Here is a 24,355-nt window from a genome sequence, read left to right as displayed (position 1 = left end):
AAAGGTCATTTTAATGGTCACCCATTTAAAAAACAACAATACTTTTTCTTACTTCTCCCACTTAAATCAGGGTGAAGGAAGCCCAAAGTCTGTATATATATTCTGTAAAGTTTGCCAAGTGCTTTGGGATCTTTGGCTGAAAGACACTCCAGAAATGTCAGTTACATTCACTTAACTGAATGTTTTCAAAGTATTTGGTTAAAATAGATCCTGGAGAAAGTAAGAGATTTTTTTCTTATTGTTATCCTTATGACTAGGGTATGGTAGAGCCTGTGTCTTGCAATAATTTCATGGGGCATGAAGAAACATAGTCAGCCAAGCTGAACTCAATTAAGTAAATCACTGTATTTACTTAAGCCTGTTCTAATATAGGGTCTGGTTTTCTTTTCTAAACAGTGGTAAAAGAAAAGAAACCTTGGGTCCAGACTCATCAATATTCTTATGAGCAAAGCTAAGCAGAAGTGGGTAAACACTAGCAGTGATCTGTGCCAAATTAAGTAGCAGTTGATTTGGTTACAGCAAGTTAAAATGTAGGTCCTGTATGGAACTAACAATGTCAGGATTCTCTCAAATCCTTCTGAGGCTGGGGTACTCTGTAGTCTCTAGATCATGTTCAAAGACTGCTATAAAACCTTCAGATATTCAATGATAATCTGGTTTGTTAAAATGAGGATATTTTTGTTTAGTTTTTTATTTACTTCTGCATCTCTCTACCTATTTTATTATTTGCATTGTGGTAGTACCCAAACGCTTAAGAATCAGGGCATGATTGTGCTAGGTGCTGTGGAAGCAGACAGGTAGATGTGGTTCTTGCCTTGAAAAAATACAGTCTGATGTAGCAACTGTTTGTGGTGCTGGGTGGGCATATTTTACAAATATGCTAAACTGGGCGTTATCTATCCAAAAATTGATATTTGTGTAAGATAAGCACAATCTTAGAAGTATTGCTTGCGGCCAAGATAAACTATATTCACATTCACTGGGGCTAAGAGAAGTTAAAGAATTTTTTTCTGAAAAGGCAGATAGCAAAAAGTTATGTATATTTTTTGTATGTATAAGTTATGTATACTCACAAAAGAGCAGTGGCAACTTATTATGGAAATAACTGACTTAGAACATTACAGTTTGTCTTACGCAGCTGCAAACTTCTTATATCCAATGTCTTTTGCAATGCTTAGTGAATGATAATACTCTAACTACTCAGTTTGGGAACAAGCAATCTTTCTTACTAAAGCTTGCAAGCAACGAAACTTCTGTTTCTGCTGCGGCATGAACAGAATGTTTTCAATTGCAAAAAACCAGAACTATATATTAAAATTCTCCAACGGTCTATTTAGGTAATCACTCTTCTGGCTTGATTTAAGCTGGTTCGGTTACTAGGGAATAATTGCACTTTAATAAAAGGTTTTGGAAAGCCAACATGAGAAACAGTTATACATTTCAAGCAATCACTGTCTGCTTGACAGATTAACCGACAAATGGGAATGTTAAGGCTGCATTAACATTAACTACTATAAAAAAGTATATATGGGATGTTTGAGCAACAATATATATGCTCTAATTGAACAAGGATACAGTTAATTAAGCAACATTTTCTGCTTTTCACATTCAGTAAACAATAGTAGCTACAGCAACTACTTATTTGGTCAAAGGCAGAATGCAACAGGATTCTTCTACAGTGGAGTTCTGCCAATACTTGACCACAACTTCACTAGTTTAGTCAAGCTCCATGGTGTCAGATATCTTGGAAACCTTCCTAAACTGACACACTAGCACTTAGACTTACTGCAACTGCAGATATACAACCCACAAACACTAGCACCAACTTTGCTGTAAATGGCAGTGTGTTCATCTGAGTGTAATGACCTAGAAATCAAAAATTCTAGTTGCTGTTCACCTTCTGAATGGTAAACATATCTTCACTATTATTACTTATTTTTGTATAGCATTAGAAGAAAACAGTCAGGTTCCCAATACACTAGAAAAGTTTATTTTATAGGAAATGTTTATCTGTAGGAGTTGGATTAAATCTTGAACTATTTGATCAGCATTAAGAATAGTGTACACACACTGGGACATATTCTGTGATGAGAAAAAAGTTTAGCTTTTAATTTCCATCTCTCATCTCACATTATAAATATGTACAATGTCCCTTTTGAGGTAGATTTAACAAAGTAACTTGAAATATTTAATTATCTGGAACATGGTAGCATGAAAATTAACAATTTCTAAGATAAAATAATTGTTTTAATAGTATATACATTTGTATCGGCTCAGTGGCTCCTAGAAACATGGTCAATTTCAACAGTCTCAGAAGTAATGCATACTGCTTGTTGTTTTGGGGAAAGCTATCTTTGTCAAAACAGCATGCAAGGGTTCATCACACATTAGAAAATTACGGTGTGCACATGTAACTGGGGTGCTATTCACTGCTGTAAACCCTAACTAACTATAGTGTGTCAGACAAGAGTTATAGTTTACAATTTGAACATAAACACTAATGTTAATGTTAAAAAATTAACCTTAAAATGAAAAAAATAAGGCTTGCAATATTGTTGTTAGAAAGATTTACAAAAACAAATAAATACAGATCAATGCATCCAGTGCACAACATTAAAAGGGAAATGCAAACTGCACTGTGACAACATCACTTCACCACTGCGAGACCACAGCAAAATTTTGTTAGCTGTGGATAAAAGCCTAGGGAGGCGGGTGGGCCAAAACTGAACACCCTTGCCCCATCCCCTTCCCTTCCCTGAGGCCCCACCTTACTCCGCCCCTTCTCCAAGGCCCCACCTCCCTCGCACTCCTTCCCCCCCCCTTTGTCACTCGCTCTCCCCCACCCTCACTCACTTTCGCCAGGATGGGGCAGGGGGTTGGGGTGCAGGAGGAGCTGATAGCTTTGGCTGGGAGTGCTGGCTCTGGGTGGGCCAGAAATGAGGGGTTCAGGGTGTGGGAGGGTGCTCTGAGCTGGGGCAGGGGGTTGGGGTGCGGGAGGGGGTGAGGGCTCCGGCTGTGGGAGCGGGCTGTGGGGTGAGGCTGGGGATGAGGGGGTTGAGGTGCAGGAGGGGGCTCCGGGCTGCAGCAGGGGTTAGGGTGTGCGAGGGGGTGCGGGCTCCGGCTGGCGGTGTGGGCTCTGAGGTGGGGCCGGATGAGGGGTTTGGGGTGTGGAAGAGGTGCAGGGTGCAGGCTCTGGGAGGGAGTTAGTTTGCGGGAGAGGGCTCCGACATGGGGCAGGGTGTTGGGGTGTAGGATGGGGTGAGGGATGTGGGCTTTGGGGGACGCTTACACCTCAGGCGGCTCCCAGAAGCGGCCGCCATGTCCGGCTCCCACGTGGAGGGGCGGCCAGGGGGATCTGCATGCTGCCCACGCCCATAGGTGCCACTCCCACAGCTCCCATTGGCTGCAGTTCCCAAATAATGAGAGCTGCGGAGCTGGTGCTTGGGCCGGGGGCGTGCAGAGCCCCTGTGGCCGCCCCTGTGTCTAGGAGCCAGATATGCCAGCTGCTTCTGGGAGCTGCGTGGAGCCAGGGCAAGTAAGGAGTCTGCCTTAGCCCTGCTGTGCCACCAACCAGACTTTTAGCATCTCAGTCAGCAGTGCTGAGCGAAGCCGTCAGGGTCCCATTTCGACCAGGCGCTCCAGTCAAAAAACGGACGCCTGGCAACCCTAGTGGGCTTCAGAGCCTGAGCTCCAGCCTGACCCAGAAGTCTACACGGCTATTTTTAATGCTGCAGTGTGAGCCCCACAAGCCCAAGTCTGTAGCACTAGGCTCTGAGACTCACTGCCATGTTTTTTTGTTTGTTTGTTTTGCAGTGTAGACATATCCTTAGCCTCAAACATAAGGCCAGATTCTCTGTGCTCTGTACCACACCACCAACACAGTCAGGCCTAAAACTGGCATACGAAGCCCAAGGAAGATTACCCAGTACAAAGGTAATCCCTGATGACATAGAGCTGATGTAAGGGCTCTTACGCCACCTTCTCTCCCTGTTGCCGGTACAGTAGGGGAAAGGGGGCATGGCTGGGGTGCCCCTAAATCATTCTGATCCTTAGTTGTAATTTCATTCCCTTCGGGGGAATCTGCAGAGAACATAAATTAAAGTAATCCTCGGAAAACTCTAATTCAGTTCAAAGGGGATGGCATTGGGATCATGGAAATGCATATGTGAACTTTAAGCCACCTTTTTACCATTCCTGATTGTGCTGGTCAGTCACACTCCAGAAACTGGCCCCAAGTCCATATGAAGCCACTCACTTAACCACTGATTTAAAAATAGAGATACAGAGCACATGGAATCAAATGTTTGTATAGAGATTTTCCAGCAGCAAAACCGAGTGCCATAAGGGAATAGAAATAAACCATAATAGACCACATATGTAACATTACAGTATGTAAGCAAACTACAGAAATTTAACAGATATATATATATAATAAATAACATTGGTACAGGAAAGGAATATCAGTAAAGTCTGAGAGGTTTTCCAGAGCTCTCACTGCCTCAATCTTGTCTAACTATTTACAGATACAGTAATTTTTATTCTCCTCAAACCTTAACTTCACTGAGTAAAGGAAGATGCTTTCAGATTGTTAGTTATGAACTCTTTTTTCTGCTTACCAGAGAAAAACAGACCCAGATTGGGATAGATATAATTGAACTGTTATGTCTATAGATCTCTGTTGTAGGCAGCATAGAGGCTGTATGTCAGAGGTCGAAAAGTCTACTTGCTGTTTTCCCAGTACCAGAATCTATAAACTTGTTATCTTGACTCCAGGATCCTTGTTCAGCTAGAAGAGCAAGTATGGGGGGGAAAGGATGACATCCTCCATCTTAATCAGGGGCAATAACTTTAATATATATTTTAAACAAAAAGTTGTTGGATTTGTCATTTGTGCCTTCTGGGAGTCCAAGATCTCAATTTGATTTCACAGAGATCTCAACAGCGTTCCACCTAAATGCTCTTATGGTTAACAGGGAAGTTGTTTTTCCCCAGATGTGACTTTGTGGCCATCATTTAGATTGACAAAAATTATTTTAAGTTATCTATCTAGATACTTACTTGATTCCCATTACCACAATAAAGAGCATCTTGCCAAAACAGCCTATAATTAAAAAATCCTCTTCATCACTCTTCATCATATATATGCCCAATGTGGATTACAAACAAACAAACTCCCCATTATTCATCCACCACTTCTGATCAATAGTTTACTTGTCCATTATCATTAGCAAGACAGTGATATTTTGCCTCATACCTAACATCTATAGACCAGACACTCAATCTTCCCCATCTCAACTAACCAGTATGATCAAGACACCACAACATTTCATATATTATCCTCTATTTACACAGATCATAGAGTTCAGAGTTGCAATTTTCACAGCAACTATAACTTGCTTCTTTGCATACAGGTAATATTTATTGCTGTGATATTAATGGTTAAAAGTTAATGTGTTCCAATGATGAGTTAAGACCCTGTCATCAGCAGGGAGAATAAAATTAATATTGATGGGCAGTGGTAAATATATCAAAAACACAGTATACATTTCTTGCAAAAGTACTATACCTGCATAGGGCCTGGAATGCAAGACAAAACCCTTTCTATATTCTCAGTGTTCACATCAACATCATTTACAGCAACAAGGGCATCTCCTGGAAACAAAAACAAAAAACAAATAAATACAGGGTGTATGCAAACACCATACAAAATTCAACAGTATGTTCTCTTCAAATATAAAATATCATTCAGTACTCTCAGATGATTTTCCTTAAATATAAGTAGGCTCCTCTTAAATACATCATTTACACAAGCCTAAGAAAAGCCAAAGATTAATAGCCTGATCCTCTAAGCCTTTACTACTAATCTAGGGTTTACTACTGCATATTGATGTCACTTTTCATAGACAAACTCAAAGCTCTTTCTCTTTATCCAGGCTTATATCATTGCATGTCTTTTGATGTCTCATCATGGATGTCCCATAATTTCTTCAAATCAAACATGTCCAAAACTGAACTTTTTCCTGAACCATCTCTGCTCATCTTCAGCTCCCTCTCCACTAACAAATGCACACTACTCCTCTCTGCTATCCTCTTAGTCATGCAACCCTGCAACCTCAGAATCTTGGACTCCTACCTCTTCTTAGACCAGGCTCTTGACAAATTGTGAGGCTGCTTCGACAAGGTCTTCAAAATTCACTTCTGTATACCTACTGCCAAAACTGAAGCCAATCACCTCATTATCTGCAATCTCCTCCTGTCCAGTTTGCTGCCTTTCCACTCTCCAACCTATTCAATATGCTGCAACTAAAGGTATGTTTCTTGCTGCTGCTTCAGTCATATTATGCCCACCTCATTTCAGTCCCCACATTTGCTTTTAATCTCATTCCACCTCAAGGTTTAACTCATCATTCTTTTTTTCAAGGCCCTGCATAATGCTGTCTTGCCTACCTCACTTATTTCTTACTACACTCCCCATCATGCGCTAATCTACTAACTCCTCCTACCTAACCACATGCTTTATTTCTTCCCACTTCTGACTTGCCTAGTCCCACTCCACTCCCCACTCCTGGAACAGCCAAATATACCCTCAAGTTCCTAGTAAAGACTCTTTTTTTTATCCTTTAGTCTATATGCCACAACATCTTTTCACTCTCTCCCCACATCCTCCTTTCAGAAGATTCTTTCTGTAAATGGAAAATAAATTAGAATTACAAGTTCAGCTCCTAAAAAGGTTTTTGTTTTTTAAAAAGGAAGAAGCTGGAAATAACAAAAACCCTCACACTAGACAACTTTTCCAAATTAGTTGGACCAGTGTGTGCTGTCTGCCTGGAGCCAAGACATTATAGATAGTCTGCAGAGGCTCATTTGTCCCTCTGACCACTATTCCATGCTGCTCATCCACATGGGCACTAATGATATCGCCAGGTATGGCCCTGAGCAAATCAGCAGTGACTACAAAGGTTTGGGAGCAAGCGTCAAGGGCACAAATTATGAGTGGAATAGAGAAAGTAAATAAGGAAGTGTTATTTATTCCTTCTCATAATACAAGAACAAGGGGTCCCCAAATGAAATTAATAGGTAGCAGGTTTAAAACAAACACAAGAAAGTATTTTTTCACGCAGTGCACTGTCAACCTCTGGAACTCCTTGCCAGAGGGTGTTGTGAAGGCCAATACTACAACAGGGTTCAAAACGGAGCTAGATAGATTCTTGGAAGATAGTTCCATCAATGGCTATTAGCCAGGATGCGCAGGAATGATGTCCCTAGCCTCTGTTTGCCAGAAGCTGGGATTGGGTGACAGGGCATGGATCACTTGATGATAACTTGTCTGTTCATTCCCTTTGGAGCACCTGCCATTGGCCACTGTCAGAGGACAGGACACTGGGCTTGATGGACCTTTGGTCTGACCCAGTATGGCCGTTCTTATGTAAATTGTCCTCTCATTTATTCTCCCATTGAGGATAAGGGCCCAGGCAGGGACATCCACCTCCTGGAGATGAATGCATGGCTGTGCTGATAGTGTCAAGAGGAGGGCTTCGGCTTCCTTGACCATGAGATGCTGTTCCAGGAAGAAGAACTGTTGGGAAGAGATAGGGCCTGCCTGACTAAGAAGGGGAAGAGCATCTTTGGGCACTGACTTGCCAACCTAGTGAGGAAGCCTTTAAACTAGGTTCAAAGGGGGGCAGGTGACAAAAGACTACAGGTAAGCATCAAATAACAGAGGGCTAGGTGGGGTGAGGGGAAGACATGGAAATTTACAATAGGGACATAGAAGCAACAACAAGAAAATCAGTAGAAGAATCTGCTCAATGTCTATATGCAACTGCAAGGAGTATGGGGAATAAACAGGAAGAAATGGAAGTATTAGTACATAAGCTAAATTATGAATTCATGAGATAAGTTGCATGACCGTAATATTGGTACAGAGGATACAGCTTGTTCAGGAGGGACAGGCAGGGTAAATAGGGAGGAGGTGTTGCATTATACATCAAGAATATATACACTTGTTCTGAGGTCCAGAAGATGTGAGGCAGACCAGATGAGAGTCCCTGGATAAAGATAAAAGGGGTAAAAATAGGGTTAATGTCATGGTAGGTATCTACTATAGACCACTAAATCAGGAAGAAGAGGCATTTCTAAAACAAATAACAGAAATATCCAAAACACAAGACTTGGTAGTAATGGGGGACTTTAACTACCCAGATACATATTGGAAGAGCAATACAGCAAAACACAACATTTCCAGAAAGTTCTTGGAATGTATTGGGTACAATTTTTTTGTTTCAGAAAGAGGAGGAAGTAACAAGGGGGACAGATATTTTAGACTTGATTGTGTCTAACAGGGAGAAACTGGTGGCAAACATGAAGGTGGAAGGCAAGTTGGGTGAAAGTGATCATGAAATGACAGATTTTGTCATTCAAAGGAAAGGAGAGAGAGAGCAGCAAAATAAGGATAATGGACTTCGAAAAAGCATACTTTAACAGACCCAGAGAACTGGTAGGTAAGGTCCCATGGGAAGAAAATCTAAGGGAAAAAATTTCAGGAGAGCTGGCAGTTTCCAAAGAGACAATATTAAAGGCAAAACTGTAAACTACCCTGAAGTGAAGAAAAGATTGGAAGACTAGTAAGAGGCCCATATGGCTCCATCAGGAGTGCTTTTAATTACCTGAAAATCAAAAAGGAATTCTACAAAAAGTGGAAACATGAACTATTTGTTACGAAGGAGCACCAAAGAATAGCATAAGCATGTAGAAAAAAATCAGAAAGGCTAACAAAATGAGTTAAACTTAGAATGGGACATAAAATGCAATGAGAAGAGGTTCTTCAAATAAATTAGGAGCAAGAAAAAGACGAAGGAAAGCATAGGTCCTTTACTAAGCATGGAAGGAGAGCTAATAACTGATGACATCACAAAGGCTGAGACGTTTAATACTTATTTTGCTTCGAACTTCTCTAAAAAGGTTAATGGTGACCAGATACTCAACACAGTTATTATTAACAACAAGCGGCAAGGAATTCAAGCCGAAATGGAGGAGAACAAGTTAAAGGATATTTACACAAGTTAAATGTATTCAAATCAGCAAGGTCTGATGAAATTCATCCTAGAATACTTAGGGAACTAGTTGAAGCAATCTCAGAACTATTAACAATTATCGTCAAGAACTCATGGAGGATGGGTTACATCCCAGAGGACTGGAGAAGGGCCTATCTTTAAAAAGGGGAACAAAGAGGACCCAGGGAATTATAGACCAGTCAGCCTAACTTTGATAGTTGGAAAGATACTGGAACAAATTAACAACCAATTAATTTTTAAGCACCTAGAGCAGTGGTTCCCAAATTGTAGGTCACAACCCCAAGGGCAGTCTCTCCATTAGCAGATGGGGTTGCAGAAATCCCATGTGTGCGAAGGATGCTATTTTACAAAATGACATCCTCCAGATAGCATGACTTCACATTCACTGCATGTGTACAAGGTTATGCTGTGTGGAGGATGCCATTTTGTAAAGCAAAATAGCATCCTCCATGCAGCATGACCTTGCACATATGGTGCATGTGAGGTCACGCTGCATAGAGGATCCATTTTTCAAAGGTTGTCTGGGGTCACAGGAAGCAATATATCTAAAACTGAGGTCATGTATGGGAAATGTTTGGGAACTGCTAACCTAGAGGATAATAGGGTTATAAGGAATAGCTGGCATGGATATGTCAAGAATAAATCATGGCAAATCAAATTAAATTTCCTTCTTTGAAAGGGCCACTGGCTTAGTGGATGCGGGGAAGAAGTAGACATGATAAGCTTGATTTTAGTAAGACTTTTGACACATGACATTCTCATAAGCAAACTAGAGAAATGCAGTCTAAATGAAGTTACTATAAGTGGGTGCACAACTGGCTGAAAGACCATACTGAAAGAGTAGTTATCAATAGTTCACTGTCAAACTGGGAGGGTGTATCCACTAGTGGGGTCCCAGAATGGCCAGTCATGGGTCTGGTACTATTCCATATTTTTATTAATTACTTGGATATTGGAATAAAGATTATGCTTAATAAAATTTGCAGATGACACCAATCTTGGAGGGGTTGCAAGGACTTTGAAGGACATGATTAGAATTCAAAATGACCCTGAATTGGAGAACTGGTCTGAATTCAACAAGATGAAACTCAATAAAGAAAAGTGCAAAGTATTTCACATAGAAGGAAAAATCAAATGCACAACTACAAAATGGAAATAACTGGCTAGGTGGCAGTACTGCCGAAAAGGATCCGTGGGTTATGGTAGATCACAAATTGAATCTGAGTCAACCGTGTGATGCAATTGCAAAAATGGCTAATATTCTGGCGTGTTGTATGTAAGATACAGCAGGTAATTGTCTTGCTCTACCTGGCATTGATGAGGCCTCAGCGGGAGTACTTTGTCCAACTCTGGGTGCCACAGTTTAGGAAATATGTGGACAAATTAGAGTGTTTTAGAAAATTGCAAAGATTTAGAAAATCTGATCTACGAGGAAAGATTAAAAAAACTGGGCATGTTTAGTCTTGAGCAAAGAAGACCTGATAGCAGTCTTCAAGAGTGTTAAGGGCTGTAATAAAGAGGATGGTGATCAATTGTTCTCTATGTCCACCGAAGGTAGGACAAGAAATAATAGGACTCAATATGAAGCAAGGTATATTTAAGTTAGAACATTTTTCGTAATATCTAACTATAAAGGTGGTTAAACTCTGGAATAGGTTTCCAAGGGAAGCCATGGAATCCCCATCACTGTAGGTTTTTAAGAACAGGTTGAATAAACACCTATCATAGATGGTCTAAGTTTACTTGGTTCTGCCACAGCGCAAGGAGCTGCACTTTTTTGCTTCTTGAGGTCCCTTTCTGCCTTACATTTCTATGATCCTATATCTTAGTATTTATGTTACCACCATGTTACCTTGGTATCAGTGTGCCCCCTAAGTATTCAAAAACAGAAAACAATAGGATTCATATATTTTAAGACCAGACAAAAAAAGTATAATGATCTACAGCTAGATTTATAAAATAACTTGTGCATCTGAGTCCAATATTTAGGTGCCATTGAGATCCTCAAAATCACTACTGAGTTGCTGCCTAAGTCTGTGGGTGCTTAAATTTCTATCAGTAACCATGTACACTGCCATCTCAGTGTTGGCTGCCTGCCTCATACATAAGCCCCAGGAGGATTCTCAATCCAGACATTCCCTCTCCTATCTTGCCTGCGGGGTGTGGTCCAGAATGTGTGCTCAGAGCATGCTCAAACCCACACAAAATGGCCAGAGGAAGTGGTGGTTATTCCCCATAACACCTTATCATTTTAGGGCACTGGTTAGAACACTCACCAGGATGTGGAATACCTGGGTTCAATTCTCCCCTCCGCCTCATATGGAGAGGGGATTTGAACTCATGTCTCCTACCTTTCAGGTGAGTGCCCTAACCACTGGGCTATTCAGAAGCACGTCTTTCATAAGCTCTCCTGTTGAAGTCATTCCATTGTGGAATGTGTATAAATGTATACAAATAATTAAATTAGACCACTCTTTCGGGGCTAGAAATTAGATGGGCGGGTGGTACTGCCACCCACTTCCTCTTCTGTTTCTTGCCTAGGCACCTAACTCCAGAAGAGAGTTCACAACTGAGAATACCAAGCAGAGATAAGTGCCTAACTTCCTTTGGGGAGCAAGCTGTAGGCCACACCTCCCTTCCGGGCATTTCCTAATGGCTAGTTTAGGGCTTGTTTATACAAACACTTAGTTCATGGCAAGCTAGAATGTAAATTTACTGCCCTGCACAGTAGGTGTCTGTGTGGACCATGCTGCTGCACACTAAAAATTCCTTAGTGTGGTTTAATCTACCTCTATTTCAAAATGGGCTAGATCAAAGACCTGTTAGCTTACAACAGCAGAATTCATATGGTGTGGGATTTAACCTCATAGTTCCTACCTCTCAGGAGAGTGCCCTAACCACTGGGCTATGAGGTATTCAGACACAGGGCTTTCTCAAACTCTCCTGTTGAAGTCATTCCATTGTGGAATGTGTATAAATGTATGGGACAGGGTAACATGGAGTGGATTTACACCCTGGTTTGCCTCAAACAAAGTGTTTGTATATACAAGTCCTTAGGCAGCTCCCCACTCAGCTTGCTGGCTTTTGTGGATCCCATCCTTAGATGCCCTTCTCTCCACATACATTGTACAGGGAGCGTAAGCATGTATCTTGGGGCTGTAGATTGCACTGGGTGGCATGACCTCTAAAAGTTAGGCATTGCAACACCTAATTCTCTTTGCAGATTTAGTCCCTTGTCTGACCACTTCTATAACAGAGGCTACTGAACTGGATCAAGTAATGCCAGCTTTGAAGCCTGTAACTTGTGGCTGAACTAGATCCCTTTGGGAAAGATGTGCTTGATTTAAAATTATCTTCTCTATTTAAAGCCGTCAAGTGATGGGGAGTCCTCTACAAGCTGTTCCACTGGCTAATTATCCTCCCTTAAAAAATCTGTGCTTTATTTCCAGTTTCAATTTTTCAGGCTATGGTTCTGATAACACTTTCTTTCAACAGACAGGAAAAATAGCTCAATTAGTTGATAATTTACATGGTTGTCTATGCTTTCTGTCTATAGAAAATGAAGGCAAACTATGATGAAAAAATTAGTTTCTCGTTTAATTTTCAAAGTGATTAGCTGCATGGCCATTCTTATTTCTTGTGGGAGTGAGTTGAAAATCCTAAATTCTGCACTTAATAATCACGTTGAAAAGCAAGAGAAATTTCCTTGTGCCTTATATAGCACCTCTATGATGTATAAAGATTATCTCAAAAAAGTTCACACATATCACCGGCAAAATGAACTAATGCCCAGCCAAAGTCAATGGAGAGAGCATGTCTATTATTGATCAGAATTGTTAATGTCTTTGAGACACTAAGATGCCTAGCAAGAGATAATTATATCTTCTTTACAGAGAAGAACTGGTTTACAAATCTTCCAGTTTTAAACTAAGCATTTTCTTCTGAGCACATTTGAGGCAGATAAGCTCATGCTTAATAGGTCAAATCTTCTCATTAGCATTCTCAATTTTTGTTCTGTCTTTTATTTAACCTTCCCTTTTATTTATTTATTGAGAAGAATAGAGTAAATCAACGTCAATAACAGTGACAACTTCTACTTTTGAGGCTCTTTATCGGTAAACAAACTCTGTGATTCTCTAGAGTAGCTGCATTCTTTACTTTTTGGGAGGACCTTGGAGGATCTGGGCAAATTTTCATCTCAGGAGCTTCCTCAGTTTTCGGTCCTGGGGCCGGTTTTGTTCAATATCTTCATTAATGATATGGAAGATGGCGTGGATTGCACCCTCAGCAAGTTTGCAGATGACACTAAACTGGGAGGAATAGATACGCTGGAGGGTAGAGATAAGATACAGAGGTACCTAGACAAATTAGAGGATTGGGCCAAAAGATATCTGATGAGGTTCAACAAGGACAAGTGCACAGTCCTGCGCTTAGGACGGAAGAATCCCATGCACTGCTACTGTCATAAATATAAAGGGAAGGGTAAACCCCTTTAAAATCCCTCCTGGCCAGAGGAAAAATCCTCTCACCTGTAAAGGGTTAAGAAGCTAAAGGTAACCTCGCTGACACCTGACCAAAATGACCAATGAGGAGACAAGATACTTTCAAAAGCTGGGAGGAGGGAGAGAAACAAAGGGTCTGTGTCTGTCTGTATGCTGCTTTTGCTGGGGATAGACCAGGAATGGAGTCTTAGAACTTTAGTAAGTAATCTAGCTAGGTATGTGTTAGATTAGGATTTCTTTAAATGGCTGAGAAAAGAACTGTGCTGAATAGAATGACTATTCCTGTCTGTGTGTCCTTTTTGTAACTTAAGGTTTTGCCTAGAGGGATTCTCTATTTTTTGAATCTAATTACCCTGTAAGGTATCTATCATCCTGATTTTACAGAGGTGATTTCTTTACTTCTATTAAAAGTCTTCTTGTAAGAAAACTGAATGCTTTTTCATTGTTCTCAGATCCAAGGGTTTGGGTCTGTGGTCACCTATGCAAATTGGTGAGGATTTTTACCAAACCTTCCCCAGGAAGTGGGGTGCAAGGGTTGGGAGGATTTTGGGGGGAAAGACATGTCCAAACTATGTTTCCCAGTAAACCCAGTTAGAGTTTGGTGGTGGCAGTGGTTATTCCCAGGACAAAGGATAAAATTAATTTGTACCTTGGGGAAGTTTTAACCTAAGCTGGTGAAAGTAAGCTTAGGAGGTTTTCATGCAAGTCCCCACATCTGTACCCTAGAATTCAGAGTGGGGGAGGAACCTTGACAGCTACAGACTAGGGACCAAGTGGCTAGGTAGAATTTCTGTGGAAAAGGACATAGGGGTTACAGTGGACGAGAATGAGAGTCAATAGTGTGCCCTTGTTGCCAAAAAGGCTAACAGCATTTTGGGCTGTATAAGTAGGAGCGTTGCCAGCAGATCGAGGGACATGATCATTCCTCTCTATTCGGCATTGGTGTGGCCTCATCTGGAGTACTGTGATCAGTTTTGGGCCCTACACTACAAGAAGGATGTGGAAAAATTGGAAAGAGTCCAGCAGAGGGCAACAAAAATGATTAGGGGGCTGGAGCACATGACTTATGAGAAGAGGCTGAGGGAACTGGGATTGTTTAGTCTACAGAAGAATGAGGGGGGATTTGATAGCTGCTTTCAACTACCTGAAAAGGGGTTCCAAAGAGGATGGATCTAGACTGTTCTAAGTGGTACCATATGACAGAACAAGGAGTAATGGTCTCAAGTTGCAATGGGGGAGGTTTAGGTTGGATATTGGGAAAAACTTTTTCACTAGGAAAGTGGTGAAGCACTGGAATGGGTTACCTAGGGAGGTAGTGGAATCGCCTTCCTTAGAGGTTTTTAAGATCAGGCTTGACAAAGCCCTGGCTGGGATGATTTAGTTGGGGATTGGTCCTGCTTTGAGCAGGGGGTTGGACAAGATGACCTCCTGAGGTCCCTTCCAACCCTGAGATTCTATGATTCTAATAGGGTTCAGGCTTCACAACCCTCCTATTAAGTGCACATGCAAACTGTCTAGGGAGATTGTGAGATGTTTTGAGCTAGGCAACACCTCAAGATACTAATGATATTCAACTTTACTTCTCATTTCCACATAACCTAGATTCTGCTCTCTCTTTGTTCTCTCATTAGCTAACAGAGATAGCAGTTCTCCCATAATGCTGGGTTCATATGAGTCCAAAGAAAGCTGAAATAATTTTGGTAGGAAGTAGAATAAATTTGGAGAGGATTGTAAATGTTCCCACAGTGGTGGGGTATATTTCTACCCTTCAGTTCAGTGGTTTAAAGATCTTGGAATCTGATTGAAACCCTTCCCCTTTGACAGTGGCACGCTTATCATTTTTGGCTAGATGTTTATTTAAAGTAATTGAAAAGGAAACAGAAAGGGACTGAAGATTATATAAAAGATTGTCTTTATTCCATAGAACAGGGACCTCAAACTTTCTTAGTAACACTTGATAGATTTTGAAGCACAATCCCCTCTAATTAATACCCCCCAAAAAGGAAGTGAGTTACAAACAACAGCACTGATAAAATCCCTTTTTATTATAATAGCAAAATGTCATGGGTTTCCTTAGGATAACATCCCACAGAAAACCCTTCCTTTCAAATAATGGTCTCTACCATTCTCTCTCCAGTCTGTATTTCTTTTGATTTACACCACAGGAAAGTCTTTGGCCTGCTCAGTCTTTGACACGAGCACCACTTCTTCCCAATGAACAAAAAAATCTCTCCCCCACATTCAGGCTGCAACATATGGTCCCTTAGTTTTGTCCCCTTCTAACTCCAAAGGTTCATCTCACCTACCCATTTAATGTGATGCACATATGGACTTTTCTTTTATGGGATTTAGTGATTATACCAGCTGTGCACTATTGGGCTCTGGTATGCAGAATTGGACTTTAGCCAATCACAGCTTAATTTTCCAGAGGTGTTGAGCACTTGCAGCTGCCCCTGAAGTCAATGGAACCTGTGGGTATTCAGCAGCTCCCTAAAACCCACCCAACAGTTTCTAGGGGTAGAAGTAATTACATTTATTTTATTTCACATTTTTAATGTTTTAAAATTACATAAGATGTTCTCATCAGCACCACAGGTATTGTATATATTACCCCTCTTTTTAAAGATGGGGACATTGAGGCAGAGTTAAATGGCTTGCCCAAAGCGACCAAGGGGAATCCATACCAGCCAACAGAAATCTTGGGTTCCTGAATCTGGATGCAGTGTCCACACTACGATAGTACAGACAGACATCACCAACATTGTATGTTAAGAGGTTATGTTATCAAGAAATGTTTTTTTGTGTGAACATAGTTGGCAGAATAGAATTAGCGAAGTGCCATGCTATGCAATACTTTAGTACTGGATGTTTAAGACTATCATTTAGCAGGGGTTCTCAAACTGGGGGTTATGACCTCTGAGGGGGTTGCGAGGTTATTGCATGGGGGGGCAGGGGGCGCAAGCTGTCAGCCTCCACCCCCCAAACCTCACTTCACCTCCAGCATTTATAATGGTGTTAAATATATAAATGTTTTTAATTTATAGGGGCGGGGGGTCGCACTCAGAGGCTTGCTGTGTGAAAGGGGTCACCAGTACAAAAGTTTGAGAACCCCTGAATTACAGGCACTAGAGGAAATATAGAAACTTGTTCCAGATTACTGGCATTGCTTAATAAAACAAATTTGTTTACTAGGGAATTCAAAATTTTTAGACCACTGTCTGCACAACAGTAATCGTTTAATCCTCTGCCAAGTGAGAAAGTTCAAACCAGCTGCACACATTTTTAGTGGGAAAGTAAACACCTTAATATTTTGAAGTGAAAGGAAGACTTTCATACTTCCCATGTGATGTTTAAATTTCCTGAAGCGGAAAATTTTCAACTGCCTTTTAAAAGCAATATTTACGCTTCATGTACTCAAAGTGTTTTATCATTTGATGCCTAACAGTTCATATATTTAAAACTTCCATTCTTGCAGTAAATATTTATTCTATTCAATTTGTAAAAATGTAAGCATACACTATAAATAAGTGAGCTTTTCAGAGACTCCAAGCAGTCCTACAGGTGGTTCCCATTTTTCAAAAATGCCTTATCTTTATAGATCACCCATGGTATAGTTGAGAAAAGCTACATTTATCAGAGTGATCCTCCAAGGATATACGGAAAGCATAAGAGCAACCAAATGGACAGAGAACCTTAATCCAGTAAATGAAAATAATAATCATTGGGGGAGAAGAGGTTACTAAATCTGGTATGAACATGGACTTATTTAGTAAATATGACTACCATTTCTTAAAAAGACAATGTCACTTTGAAATCTAGTCCATTTAAAAAAATATGAATTAAGAATAGTGGATGGATATAAGACCTGCAAAAGGTCCCCTACCAATTTTTTTGTGGTTTTACAACCACATTTGCCTATTTAAGGTAATATCCCCTCCCCTTTGTTGCATAGGAAACACTCAAAAAACAACAGAAATTGACTAACTAGTATAGGGTCTGAAATATAAGGTGGGCTGTATGTACCTCTCTAGCACCCCTAGGGCCCGGAGTGTAGAAAATTGTCTGCTGCTGGTGCATATGTATTCTTGCTGCTCTAGATGCACAGAGATGGTGGAGTGCTGTGCTGAGGAAGGAGGGCACAAGAGACATAACAGGCAGGCAGGAGAAAAGGTGAGAGGGAATAACAGAAAGCAGCCAGAGCTGCAGGGAGAGAGAAGAGGAGGAGCCTCTTATGTACCTCTCTAACACCCCCAGGAGCCTGGACTGATTAACAGCAGCTTCTCAGGGAGCTTCCTGCTGCTTCCCTGAACCCACTTGAGGAGAACAGGCAGTCAACTGAAGTCGTAGGAGCCAGTTAGGCCCTTAAGATGCCGATATCTTCCCTCACTTAGGCCCTGCTACCAGCCTGCTTATTTGTCCACTTCAACTGAGTGAGAGCCACTATAGCTGGCACAGAACAGCAATCATGAGTGAAAGAAGAAAAAGCCCCTCTGGGGCAGCATTCAGAAGAAAGAAAGCAAGCAAAGGAAGCTTTTATATCTAAGCAGGAAGCAGCTCTCCTGAGATACAGAGACACAAATGTTCACAGTAAACCTTCTGGGCCCAATGAGGATGTGAGTGGTGAAGAGATGCCTGATCTTCCAATTAGTCAGAGTGCAGGTGACCTGGCAGGTACTGCAGCATCCAGATCTCCATCTCAAATGGATGTAACCATGCACTTTCCTGAAGAAAAGTTTAGATCAGAGAAGAGTGTGGTGGAGGCGCAAGAAACAGCTGCTGCTGAGTTTGGTTCCTTAAGTCTAGATGATCCAGGACTGTGGACCCACTTGAGCAGTAGCCTGAGGGACTTCCTTGTACTGCATGGGCCACAGCAAGTGAAAAACTTCCCCAAAGACAAAATAGAAGTTTCCATCCAACACATTACTGGCGTGAAATCCCCAATGGTGACAAAGTGGAGAGGCCATGGCTTATGTACTCAAAAACCCAGAATGCCGCATACTGGTTTTGTTGCAAACTTTTCCAGTCTAATGTTCCAACCACATTGGGTTCTACAGGAACAAAGGACTGAAAAAATCTGGCTGGAAATCTGGCATGCCGTGAGAGGGCAGCAAATAACCAGAGAGCATTCCATAGGTGGAAAGAGCTTGAGATGAGACTAAGGTTAAAGGCCACCATAGATGATCAGCATCAAGAGAAGATTGCATCAGAGTCTCTTTACTGGCAAAATGTTCTGAAAAGCCTCATGGACATTGTGAGAATGCTTGCTACCCAAAACCTTGCACTGTGTAGCACGTCAGATCAGCTGTATGTGCCAAGCAATGGAAGCTTCCTTAAAATTGTGGAGCTGATGGCTAAGTTTGATGCTGTACTCCAGGAGATCTAAGAAGAGTCACCACCCAAGAAATGGAGGACTTGTGGCACCTTAAAGACAAGTCATTGCATCTGATGAAGTGAGCTGTAGCTCAAGAAAGCTTATGCTCAAATAAATTTGTTAGTCTCTAAGGTGCCACAAGTCCTCCTTTTCTTTTTGCGGATACAGACTAACACAGCTGCTACTCTGACACCCAAGAAATGTACACACACCACTACCTTGGAAAAACAATTCAAAATAAGATCATACAGTTACTGTCAACAAAAGTCAAACAGAAGATTGTGGCAGATCTCAAGTCAGCAAGATATTACTCAGTTATTCTGGACTGCACACCTGACATCAGCCATATGGAACAAATGACTTTAATGGTGTGTTTTGTAACAACAGAACCTAGTGAAAATGTCCCTGCAATAGTGATGGTCAGAGAGCATTTTCTAGAATTTGACATTGATGATACTACAGGAGCTAGTATGACAAATGTGCTTCTTAAAAAGCTGGAAGATACGGGAATTGCGATAGCTGACATGAGTGGTCAGGGCTACAATAATGGTGCTAACATGAGAGGAAAGAACAGAAGAGTGCAGACACTGATCCGAGAGTTAAACCCTCGAGCTTTTTTTGTCCCATGCAGTTCTCACGCATTGAACTTGGTGGTCAGTAATGTAGCGTCAGCTTCTAGTGAGGCTGCTGAATTTTCATGTAATTCAAAGCATCTATGTATTTTTCTCTGCATCAACTCATCGATGGCAAATTTTGAAGCAACATCTGGGAACATCCTCGCTGACACAAACCACTGAGTGCCACACGACGGCTAAGTTGAGTGGTGACAATAAAACCTATCAAACACCAAATTGGGAAGACAGATGATGTCATTGTGGGGCATAAGGCTATGGCAGGAACTGTTCATGGGAGAACAGTGGCAGAGGGAAATGGAATTACCAGAAACATACATAACTTCAAATTTCTGTGTGGCTTAGTGTTGTGGCATGACATAGTGTTTGAAATAAATGTTGTAAGCTAGAGACTCCAAGGCGTTGACCTTGGTATATCTGGAGAAATGAAACTGCACAAAGCAAAGTCATACCTACAGTCCTACTGGCCAGATGAGGGATTTCAAAACATTCTGAAGAGTGCACAGAAGTTGGCAGAGGAACTTCACACTGAAGATATTTTCCCACCCATTCAAGAATACAAGTCACCGAAGACGACATTTTGATTACGAGGCACGGGATAATCCCATAAGAGACCCCAAAAAACAATTCAAAGTTGAATTCTTTAACCGGGTACTAGATTGTGCAATACAGTCAGTTGAAGAACATTTCATGCAGCTCAAGGAACACAGCAGTATATTTGGGATGTTGTATGATATTCCAAAACTCCTCACGATACCTGAAGAAGACCTACACCAGCAATGCAGGGCACTAGAGGCAGTGTTGACACATGATGACATGCGCGATATTGATGCGAGTGATTTAGGCGATGAACTGAAAGCCCTTTCAAGATACATTTCAGCAGGATCAACTCCAAAGGCTGTTCTGGAATATATGTGCATAAATAAGATCACCCTCTTGCCAAATGCTTTTGTTACTCTGCGCATACTTCTAACACTTCCTGTAACAGCTGCTAGTGGAGAATGCAGCTTCTCCAAGCTGAAGTTAATAAAAACACATCTACGCTCCACAATGACACAGGAGAGGCTGGTCGACCTTGCAACCATCTCAGTAAAGCATGAGCTAGCCCAGACTGTGGACCTTCAGCAGGAAGCAGTTCAAATCTTTGCAACCAAGAAGGCACGAAAAGCACCACTTTCATTATTCAAACAGATAAAAGTGCCAGTGTTTATTATGCAGACAAGAAAAGTTACATTTGCTGTTCAGGCATTTGAAAGTTAAGTGTTACTTAAAATTTTTGAACAAGGCATTTTCAGTTGTTAGCTCTCCTTTATTGGGGTAGGTAGTAGAGCAGTATTATGAGAGGAATAGAACAAGAAGAAGGCAGAATTGAGACCTTTCAAAGTTTTGGCCCAAGCAAGGGAGTATGGGGGTGTCATTTGAGCTCCCCGCCTCAGGTGCCAAAATGTTGTGGGCCGGCCCTGAAGAGGAGGCTGAAATATAAGCTGCATCTCAAACTCCATAACGAAAATTGAGACATGGCAATGCTTATGCAAATACCCTATCGCTAGCTCTGGCTTCTAAACTTTTTCTAGTTTACATAACCTTTCACTGAGTACAATCTCGCTCTCGGGAAGAAAAAAATATCAGATCCCTTAAAGTACGTTGGAGCTCTCAAAGGAATTCTTTCATTGACAGGAATCCTAGCTGTGTGTTAGTTCCATTATGACAGACACAGATAGCTGCCTTGTAGGTACGTGCCTCTGAGTCACCTGTCTTTATGCAATGGTTACTGTTTGACAACTAGTGAAAGTTAGGCAGATTCCATGTTTGGTATTATCCTCTGGTATGGCCCTGTCTCTTTCAATAACTGTCCATACCCATGGATTGGTGAAGTTTTAGGATTGTATATTTATTTTTAAAATATTACACATAACTTGACATGAGGATCTCCACCAATGATGTTTTTATTAGGGCTGTCAAATGATTAAAAAAATTAATTGTGCAATTAAATCAATTAATTGCACTGCAATTGTTAAACAATAAAACATTTCAATATTTTTGATTTCTATATTTTCAAATTGATTTCAATTGGAACAGAATAAAAGTGTACAGCCCTCACTTTATATTGTTATAACAAATTTTTGCACTGTAAAAAATATTTTTCAATTCACCTCATAAATTTTGTAGTGTAGTTTAATCTCTTTATTGTGAAAGTACAACTTCAGAATGTAGAATTTTTTACACAACTGCACTCAAAATAAAACAATGCTAAGCTTTAGAGCCTACAGCTCCACTGTGTCTTACTACTTATTCAGCTAATTGCTAAGACAAACATGTTTGTTTACATCTGAGAGATAATGCTGCCCGCTTATTTACAATGTCACCTGAAAGTGAGAACAGGCGTTCCCATGACACTGTTGTACCCAGCATTGCAAGGTATTGACGCGCCAGATATGCTAAACATTTGTATGCCCCTTTGACCACCATTCCACTGTACACTTTGACATAAATATTTGAAAAATCCAGAAAAACATCCAAAAATATTTATAATAAATTTAAATTGGTAGTCTATTATTGTTTAACAGTGCAATTAAAATGGCAATTTTTTTTAATTGAGTTAATTTGTTGAGTTAACCATCAACTGCGATTAATTGACAGCCCTAGCTTTTATTGTTCAAATGCAGGAGGAAATTAATTGTTTCATAAGTATGATGGACCATATTTTCTCTACAATAGAAATTCTCTGTGCAAGGAAACCAACACCATCCTTCATTGGTTCTCGGGAGTGAGAGGCAGAAATAAGATGAAGTTTCCCTTCCTTAGAGGACAAAACCTTAAAGATCAGTTTGCCATTAAAAGAGGACACAGGATTGTCTTCCAGCATAGCTTCTAGTGTTCATTCAGGCTTGGATAGGGACTGAGCACCTGCAATGTTACATGCAACTGATAATTATGACCCAGCTTTGCACTCTTTAGAATTACAGTAATCCTGAATGTACTTAGGCTATGTCTACACTACAGCCTTGCTGCTAAAAGGCATGCAGTGTAGCCATTGTTTGTCAGCAGGAGAGAGCTCTCCTGCCAACAAAATACTTCCACCCACAAAGAGTAGTGTTTGCTTTGTCGGCAGGAGAGTGCTCCTGCCGACAAAGTACTGTTCATTCCAGAGCTTGTTGTCAGCAAAACCTTTGTCTGTCCGGGGTGTGTGTGTTTTTTTTAAAAACACCCCTGAAAGACAAAAGTTTTGTCATTCAGTTGCCAGTGTAGACTTAGCCTTAGTCTCTCTCAAGTTCTTATATCGTGTTACGAGACAAAAGTACCTTGTGTTCTCTGAGGGAGTAAAGGAAGCCATAAATGTCAATCAGATACCATGGTGATGAGTGCAGTAACAGAACGAATGGAAGTAAATAGGTGGATCAATATTGGAATGATTGTGTAGCTATAGCACAGAAAGCACTGTGTAGTACTAAGAAACTAGGATGCCACAGTGTTAATCTTTCAGTCTCTGCAAGGATTTCCCTCCCCATGCATGCTTCTTCTAACCTTTCGGCCATTGTGAGACTTCCAGTAGCATCACTTAAGTAACACCCTTCCCACAAGATAGGGACACAGTTCTCTCCTCTCTCTAATCAACTCAATTTGAAGAGAAGGAACCAATGATACTGGCATCTCCTATCACAAGCCTCATCTGCCTTTAGAGGCCAGTTTTTTCTTCAACTTGTTTTGGTGGGCCTTTTAAAATCTGTATTAGCTCTTTTACAAGAACAGAAAAAACTGGAACAAGAAAAACTCAGCACTGGAGAAAAGAGAACGATGTACAGTTTTATAAAAAATGAATAATTAGACCACTTATCAGAAAATTTTATAAAATACTGAACATGTTCAAAGTTCCAAGTTTTGATCATCTTTACTAGAATTTTTGCAGGATCACGTCAATGTACAAAAGTCTACTTTAAAATGAGCTTTGTTTTGAAAGTACAGATTTGCATCTTTGCACCTCATGGACCTGCTCAAAACAAAAAGCTGAGTGTATGAGGTTTCCTTTTGTATCTTGAGAAAAGTGAAAGATTGAGACTCAGTAACAAACACATGTTTCAACCAGCATCTCCAGTAGAAAAGGAGACTCTTTACCTTATATCTCTACCTTCTTTACACATGCAACCAATAGGCATCCTAGACACAGAAATTAAGGAATGATGAGTCAGGCAGCAACTACTGAGTGTTTATGAAGAGTGCCATCAAACTAACTTACTCCATTACCCCCATCGAATACTAGAGAAGACCTATACTCATATGTCTCAACAAAGGTAGCAAAGAATAGGGAAATGTTAGAAAGAGTGACGCTGAACAGATACTAAATGGAGAATATAGTTAATAGTTTCTTGGAATGACTGATAAAGCAGAAAAAGTAGAACAAGATTATTCATGATCCTTAAGAATGAAGGTGGGCAAGCAAAAGTGGTTTTGCAAAAATATGAAAGGGCTTACATTTGCAAAGAGGATCTCAAATAAGAGCCATTACAAACACAATATACCTAGCTACTTGTTACTTTGAGCAGAAAAATAAAAAGTACATTCAGAGCAACAATGAAAAAAACCCCACAACTTTTTTGGACCAATGAAGACTGGAGGGGTTTGTTTGTTTGAATTCTGTCTGGGATGGTGAACTATGACATACCTCTGTGATGATTTGGGGATCTGTCTTTACAATTAGCGAATTCTGTGTGAGATTACGAACTTTGTATGTATCCTTATCAAGCTGCAAATTCCATTTTTAGTGTGGAAGCTAGTTGC

General features: G+C 40.7%; 1 protein-coding gene across 4 annotated transcripts in view; it reads right to left on the bottom strand.

Annotated features, from left to right (window-relative positions):
- INTU (inturned planar cell polarity protein) overlaps positions 1–24,355 on the bottom strand; it is a 107,977-nt gene that overhangs the window by 65,440 nt on the left and 18,182 nt on the right. For all 4 annotated transcript variants that reach the window (XM_074950837.1, XM_074950836.1, XM_074950839.1 and 1 more), the window contains exon 3: positions 5,567–5,652. In XM_074950837.1, the coding sequence (XP_074806938.1) occupies positions 5,567–5,652 (86 nt within the window). The remainder of the gene's footprint in view (positions 1–5,566; positions 5,653–24,355) is intronic.

Source organism: Natator depressus, chromosome 4, assembly GCF_965152275.1.
Source record: "Natator depressus isolate rNatDep1 chromosome 4, rNatDep2.hap1, whole genome shotgun sequence".
NCBI classification, from domain to species: domain Eukaryota; kingdom Metazoa; phylum Chordata; order Testudines; family Cheloniidae; genus Natator; species Natator depressus.
The sequence above is the reverse complement of the archived record's forward strand: the minus strand, read 5'-3'. Positions and strand labels throughout refer to the sequence as shown.